At 36.9% G+C, this 7,777-nt stretch overlaps 1 protein-coding gene and 1 long non-coding RNA gene across 5 annotated transcripts; one reads left to right on the plus strand and one right to left on the minus strand.

Annotated features, from left to right (window-relative positions):
* On the plus strand, positions 1-2,406 carry LOC118040761 (uncharacterized). Of its 2 annotated transcripts, none has more exons than XM_035047788.2 (7): positions 1-160; positions 486-769; positions 1,106-1,240; positions 1,330-1,372; positions 1,766-1,825; positions 1,923-2,037; positions 2,153-2,406. In XM_035047788.2, exons 2-7 carry the CDS (start codon positions 492-494, stop codon positions 2,281-2,283), a joined length of 762 nt encoding a protein of 253 aa, XP_034903679.1. In that variant the 5' UTR covers positions 1-160; positions 486-491; the 3' UTR covers positions 2,284-2,406. The 2 variants fall into 2 exon arrangements, with proteins under 2 accessions (XP_034903679.1, XP_034903680.1); XM_035047789.2 differs by having other exon boundaries at positions 1,769-1,825.
* A 1,604-nt stretch (positions 2,407-4,010) lies between these two features.
* LOC118040769 (uncharacterized) lies at positions 4,011-6,326 on the minus strand. 3 transcript variants are annotated; one of them, XR_004686188.2, is made up of 7 exons: positions 5,987-6,326; positions 5,821-5,896; positions 5,600-5,725; positions 5,407-5,515; positions 4,451-4,518; positions 4,305-4,388; positions 4,011-4,225 (listed from the first exon to the last, which is right to left on the minus strand). It is a non-coding gene; the product is annotated as an uncharacterized lncRNA (long non-coding RNA). The 3 variants fall into 3 exon arrangements; XR_004686187.2 differs by having other exon boundaries at positions 4,310-4,388; positions 5,987-6,319; XR_012171182.1 differs by lacking the exon at positions 4,305-4,388 and having other exon boundaries at positions 5,987-6,318.
* Positions 6,327-7,777: the final 1,451 nt, after the last annotated feature.

Genomic DNA, 7,777 nt, shown 5'->3' on the forward strand with positions numbered 1-7,777 from the left:
ATAAAAAGAAAATAAAAATCTGAAGCCACCCTTGTGGTGATGTCTCCTTTTCTCCTCCTCATTTCCATGTACTTGTTGCGCCGAAGCAGTGAAGTTTTGGTCTCAACAACAAAGTAAATATTACTTTTGTTGCTGTGCTTTAAGCAAAAACATTTTCCAGGTAAAAGGGTTTTCCTTTTTACTATTTCTTTTTGTTTCTCTATGTGGAAAGCTTTTGCCTATTCAAATTGCTTTGCTTTTATTGTAATCGTACCTGTGTTTAGCTTTTCAGTAGAATTTCTTTATTGGGTTCTTGCTTTGTTGCCAGCTTTTTTATTTCTGATCTGTTTTTCCGCAAAAGATTCAATATTTTTGTTTGATTCTACTTGGGGTGCAGTGATGATGTCTATACAGATGAGCCCTTTTGATCTTGTTGAGAGTAAAATGGTTTATGGGGTTTATTTTAGTTATTGAAGTTTTATTGAATCTTTGTTTGTTTTTATTAGAATCAGATGCAGAATGATGGGTCTGGTAGAGATGGCACCACCAGAGCTGGTGGAGATGTGCCCCTCACTGAGGTTGACCTGGAGAAGCAGGATAACAGTAAGGTGTTCCCGCAAGAAGGCGGTAATGGGGTCTTGTCAGGGAATTCTGATTATTCACCAGTGATTGCCATTGTGGTTTCTAATGGCGAGTCTCCTGTGGCTGCCAGCAAGGAAGAGTTGCATAGTGTGGATTTTCCCAGAAAAGGGTCGTTGTCAAGGAATTCAAGTTCGCACGAACAATGCAGGTTTACCCACTCATACTTCTAATAAATCTTGCCTAGTTATTAATTATCTGCACTGTGTGTTCTGGGTTTTCCATTCTTTTGGTCTTGCTTGATTTGATTGGTTTGTGGCCTTAATTGGCTATGAAATTGATGAGTGTGTTTCATGTCATAAACTTGTGGATTTTCTCGTTTCATGTTCATAGTTTAGTGTGCTTTTATATGCACTTTTTTCAGCAGTCATAGTGCTGCCCTGGTATGGATTGAGTGTTGTGCAACATTGGGTACAGAAATCTAAATCTTTATTGACCTAATGGAACTACACACAAGCAATAAGTAGGTTACTTTGTTATTCTTCAGAGTTTGTCAGCAGGAGAAGGAAGAAGTTCTCATAGATCTTGGATGCAAATGTAAAGGCGGTCTTGCAAAAGCCCATCGCACATGTATTGATACTTGGTTTAGCACAAGAGGGTCCAACAAATGTGAGATATGCCAGTAAGTCCTTCAACATGCTGCTTATGCTATGAAGTTGGCACAGAGAGGTTTATGAATTGTTTTTATATGTTTTAAATCTTTTATTGCAGGGCTGTAGCTGTAAATGTGTCACCTCCAGAATCTCAGCCAATTGTAGGTATTCTATACCTGAGTACAAAAAATCACAGTATGCTTAAGATAGCCCTTTTCATTTTCATCTGGTCTAAATTCGACCCATGCATTGGATTTTGGAATGCCATGCAAGCTCATTCATCTTTTTTGGGGTCTGCCTATGTTAGCTTATCATATGAGCTTCTAAAATCAAAATGAAAGTGCTGGGAATCCCCCCCCCAAAAAAAAATACCCAAATGTTATGCCTTAAAAAATCCTTATAAGGGATTACGCTATGCAGGGAAGCATGATTTATAGATAGTTGTTTCAGCATTATGGTTTGATGACAAAGAGTTTGTATGAGAGACCAAGTAGTGTTTAAATGTTGACATTCTGTTTATAATCTGAATTTTTTGTTGCGTGTATTTTATGAAGCAGGCAAACTACTGGGTTTGGAGAATTGACCCAAACTTTAGACCACGAGACCGTGATAGGGTAAGCCAATTACTGTGTCAATCCACTGCAAGTATGTGTTCTTTTTTGGATATGATGTTCAATGTGATGAGTTTGAGCGCGTTCATCTTTGAAACAGGGCTGTTTTAGTCCTCTTTGGGTGGCGTTCTCAATCCTTATTGGTGGTCTCTTGTTGGATGTGCTGATATCCATCACCCTTGGTGTTTCTGCCTTACCTGTTAACATAATAATTGGTAAGCACGTCTATATTAGTTTAAACAGTTGACTGACTTGTTCATATCCAAACTGTATTATTCCAAAATGAAGAACATTATGCATGTTGATGTTGAAACTATACACATTGTACAGGGGTCATTGTTGTTCTCGGACTTGGAACTGCGCTTCGGCTAGCCCTGGAATTCTGCCATGAGTGGAGTTTTAGGAGAGCAGTTCAAAGGGCAGATGCCAATGAGAATCATGGTTACCATCCATCTTCGTAGTAAATGTGTATAGGATGAAGATACAACTCACGAGAGAGGTCTTAATTTGTTGGGGAAGTACACATAAAGTATTCAACTTTTATATATATATAGCATGTCTTGTTTGGGGATGGTTGTTGATTCTTGCTGAGTGTGCTCGCACATGACAATACACACTAATGCAGTGTTTGGCACTGTGCTCAGAAAGTGTTTTTTTTTTTTTTTAAATTGATTTTTATTTTATTTTGCTTTAAATTAATATGTTTTTTATGTTTTCCGATCATTTTTATATACTTATATTAAAAATAATTTTTAAAAAATAAAAAAAGTATTATTTTAATGTGTTTTAAAATAAAAAACACTTTAAAAAACAATCACTTCTAAATACTCATGAACTTGAGAAACTTTCATTTTCCTGATGCCTTGGAATTTTATTCAACTATACTAACCCTCTTAGGGCATGAAAAAAAGGATTACTTGGTGGTGGAGAAATTGTTGAGGGATGATCAAAGAGAAAATTGTCATTGGCCCAATGGGCTCTTTTCAATCAAGATTCGAAGCAGATCAAAATCATTGGGCTTCCTCAGATCGTCATGATTTCTTTCAAAGACTATTATTATGACCGGAGAGGGTCGCTTTTCCAGATGTTCTGGCCTGCAGGCAAGGAATAAGCTCTATGGAAAAGCATGTGGGGTCCAATTGAATGCCCCGAGTCTCAAAATTCGAAAGACTGTTGGCTCTTTATTGGGGTCCGGGCCTGCTGTTGACTCGCTCTATGTGAGAGCAGTGGTTGAAATAGCAGTAGGTATAGGCATGTGCCTGCCAAGAAAATGTTCAACATGGCTACTTTACTACATGCATCTTTTATCACTTCTTCAACTTCACTCAAGGAGAAAGGGAGAATCAAAATTCGATATTTCCTTGCATTAAAATATCATACACAAGATATTTGATGTATTACTTTTGCATAGTTAAGGAAAAGTACCTCTCGAATCTAGTCCTTTGACAAGGTTTGAGTTTGAATAATCTGGTTGAAGCCTCCGTCTCGAGCTCCGACGAAGAATAACTTCATTGAAATCATGGGAGTCTTGGGGAGCCAGAGAGGGTCGAGGCCTCACTTGGATCATAAAATTTATCATACAAAGATCCCCTCAAGGTGAATCACCTACTGCCTGTAAAATTAAACACCTGCTTTGGCCCTCTTTGCTGAGCTCTGCTGCTGATTCCGGTCTCGCATGGGCAAAAGGAGGTTCCTGACATGAAAAGGGACAGGGCTCTCCGAGGATACTTCGAGAGCTTCTTGATGTTGAGAGGTGGGAGGTGGGATGCCCTTCGAGACGTGGCATTCAGCACTTCCGAAAAAAAAAAAGAAAAAAAAAAACACCCGAAACCGAACCGGACCCGGCCCAAACCGGCCGGTTCCGGTTCGGTTCTGGTCCGGTTTTTTAGCCAAAAAACCGGAAAAACCTATATGCATTTTTTGGGCTTTTTTTGGACCTTTAATGGGCTTTTTAATGGGCTTCTAACAGATTTCTGGTGGGCTTCCAATTAATTTTGCTATTATCTCATTTTCTTTAAAGATTCCAAATATATTTAATTTTTTTACCCTTAAATATTCAATTGTATTAAATTATTATTATCAATCTTATGTTTATTAATTTTTTTTGGCCATTAAATATTCATTTATATGAAATTATTAGTGTCAATCTTGTGTTCAATATATTTTTAACTTATTAATATTTTTCTACTTCCGAAAAGTTTAAATAAAATAACACACACTCACAATCACACACCAATAAGTTAAAATCCAAATTACAAAATACAAACCATTGCCTTCAAAGGGCTTAAAAAAAAAAAAACAACAAATAACATTATCATAAAACACTCCAAGCCACAAAAAATAAATCTTCATGTGCACATCATCTCAATAAAAAAGCACTTCAAGAGCATTGCACTTTGATTCCTGAAATTCATAATCTAGAATTATAACATGATAAATTAAATTAGAAGATATAAAAATTAAAAAACATATATATTTATACCATACGTTTTCAATACATGCATCACAAATTCACAATTTGTGAACTAATTATCATCCGTTGCTAAATGCAACTTTCCACCAGATTCTATTTTATTAAAAATGTGTTAATTAATAAATAATAAAATATATAAATGACGCTGAGTAAACCTTTCCGCTGCACTTTCAGTCTTTTTGTTGTATGCTTCGCCCAAAAAGACAGGTCGAATTGAAAATATCTATTATAAAAATTTCACCAGAAAATAAAAATCAACCTATCAGAGTCAATGAATTTGTTAAATAAAAATTTCATCAGTCAATAAAAATCATCACACCATTCAAGTACCAAAAATATAAAGTTATCTCCACACAGCACAACCATCCCTTCCTTTTATATAAATCCATGTATCACAGCTATTCTTAATTAAATGTTATCCTCACATATTTGCTTCCAAGAGGTCAGTGCACATATCTTCTCAAATAATACAAACTATCAAACAAAATTTGATTCGGGACTTGCCTATGAAACTCAAAACACTAATTCGATTTCCTAAATTTGCTAAGAATTTTAAAATCCACTTCAATTCCCTTGAATCTTTACTAACTTTATTCATGCAGAACACAATTGCATCTCAGAAAATTATGCTGCAATTGTTAGAAAATTATGCTGCAATCAAGTGGAAATGTTTGCACCATTCCAACTTAAAGTATAAGTACAACATAATCATTCACTGGCCAACATAAAGATTGACCAACCATATCAATCATAAATTAAATGGCACAAAACAATTATAAAGTATTGTTATGTAGTTCTAATTTCAGTATGACATAAGAAGCAATCTCCTTCGTTAAGAACCTAATGAAGTTCCAGGTTCATCCATATAGACATTAAAAGATGGAATATATAAAATCAAACAGGGAAAAAGGTTAAATGAGCTGGTTGGCCAAGAAAAGAATATTCAACATTCTTGTAACAACAAGAAATGAGGACAGGTAAGGATGTCTGCAGCACAGAACATGACATTAATAAACATGAAGAGAGAAAAGCTAGAGTTTGATCAGCTACAAACATCCAAAATTATCTAGAACTAGGTTCAGAACTAGAATGCAAGCCAAGCTTAGTTCACCTTGTTGACAAATATACCCTCTGATTTCAGCGACGAGCTCCAAAACACCATGCCAGGTTCCTTGAATAGAAGCTAAATCCAACAAGAAAGCAGCCTCGTCCAATGCATTCTGCAGACCAAATCAATATGAGCATCAAAACCAGCCCACATGTATTCGATGAGAGTTTCTAATCAAAATTTGGTTCTTGCTTACCGGCTAAAGTGGTACCTGTGCTGCTGCCTTTCCCTTCTTCAAATCCTCTTGCCTACCCTCTTCACTCCCCTTTTCCTTAATGTATTCAATTTGTTCATCCTCCCATTGTGCACTGCCTGCCGCTTCCTGATCAGGATTAACCGAAATCAAGAAAAGGGGAAAATAAGAAGGAAAAGTTAGATCTAAAAGACAACGAGTTCAGATTAAAGAAGGGTCAATACCTGTTATGCACAGCCTAAAGTCCACCATGGTGATTTTAAAGCAACCCTTGCAGCATCTTCCGATGTACGTCCAGCCCTAAAAAGAAAGTAATCAAAAGGATTGATTGAGAAATAACGATGCAAGGCTGGAAATATGTGGAAGCATTCTGGAAAGACTTGTACAAACCTCTGCAAAATCTCTGCCGTAAAAAAACACCTTGCTAAAATCAGCATGAGAGTTTAGCCACTCCTCGGGCCCGTCTCCATTAACATGAGATGCAACCCATTTGAGGGCTGTCCATGAATCATCGTATGCTGCAGGAAGAGGATGCTCAGGTGCTCTTCGGTAGTCTACGGAGACTCCTATGACCTTAGCCTCGGCTACTAGGGTATTAAGGTAGTTATGGCAACCGGGGACGAGAGGACAGGCGAGGGGGCGAGGGGGGACAGGGGAGTGGGGACTGTGAGTAGTGAGTGAGAGGCTGGGAGGCGAGAGCTCAGAGGATTGAAAATTGAAAGTTTACTGTTTAGGTTAGGTTTAGCGACTTAGCGAGTTAGCGGAGAGAAGAGAGGGGCGCGGCGTGCAACATATTTTTCTATTTATATGAGGGGTTACGGAGCGGACATTTTTTCTTAACCGGTCCGGTTCGGTCCGGTTAACTCGGTTTTTGCACTGCAGAACCGAAAACCGAACCGAACCGGGGTTTTTTCTATATAATCTATTCGGTTCACTCGGTTTTATTATTCGGTTCGGTTTTTTCAGTTAATTTTTTGTCGGTTTTATCGGTTTACTCGGTTTTTCGGTTTTTTTTGATCACCCCTAATTATTGGCATCTCCTATTCTTGAGGTTTGGTTTGGTGGCAGCACGTTTGGTGGGTTGCTTTCCACTTTACTGTTTCGGATTCAATTCATGACATTTTATGTGTCAAGGATTAAACTTTTTCTTTATACCATTTTAATAACATTACTTCGAACAATTTATTTAAAAAGACTGAAATTAAATTATTTTTAATAAAAATAAAAAGAAAAATTCATTGACGTATTTTATCCGGATTCGTGTCGCTAGGTAATCCATCATGTCACATGAGTTTACCCATATTAATTCCTTTTACGGTTCAAAAACAAACTTAATTCAAATCAATTCTCCAAATAAATTGTATCGAAAAACTATGATTTCTTGTAATGTGTTGGGAGCTTGCAATCAAATTTAAGGAGGGGCAAGAGGGGCAACTGGAAAGAAGATTAGAGAAGTGATCATGAATCAATGAAAATATTATTTAGAAAAAGTGAAGAAAAGGGAAAAAAGTGACAAATATTCCTTGCAATCAAGGAAAGGGGAAGAGAGCAGTTGTTTACTGACTTTACTCCCCACCATTGTGCACTCCTCCACCAAACGAAACCTGAGGTTGGACATCACGCGGTTTCCTGTACACCGTGGACTCGAGAGCCACCACAGCAGCGGGGGCTCGGAAGGTTCATAGTCCACACTTGGCAATTTCTTGTTCTTTGCTACTAGAGTAAAACAAAAATATCTATTAGTCCCTAATTATGATAGGGCTTCAGATCTTTGCTCCTAATTATAAACTATTGCAATTTCATCCCTCAATCTGATTAACGAATAACAACTCGGTCTCTAATTGCATCTACTGATTTAGTGTGTAGGTAGCTTTTGAGAATATGTTTTTTAAAAAAGCTACAAACTATAGTTTTTTTTTAAACCTAAGTTTTTACCTCAATTTGATATAGAAAGTAAGTTTAAGTAATGAAAATCAAATCATTTTTCAAGTTGTGGCTAGCCTAATAAGAGTATCTTCAACCACGCTGCACACAATTTCAAACAAAGCTTTAGATATTGGATTCACTTCAAGACCTATTTTGAAAAATATATAAAAGTTGGAGGACTGATTTAATCTTCCATTATTATTACCGTGTTCGTTTTCACACTCTCTACATCACAACCACAACTTTTCTTACATG

This window comes from Populus alba, chromosome 11 (assembly GCF_005239225.2).
Source record: "Populus alba chromosome 11, ASM523922v2, whole genome shotgun sequence".
Taxonomy (NCBI): Eukaryota; Viridiplantae; Streptophyta; class Magnoliopsida; order Malpighiales; family Salicaceae; genus Populus; species Populus alba.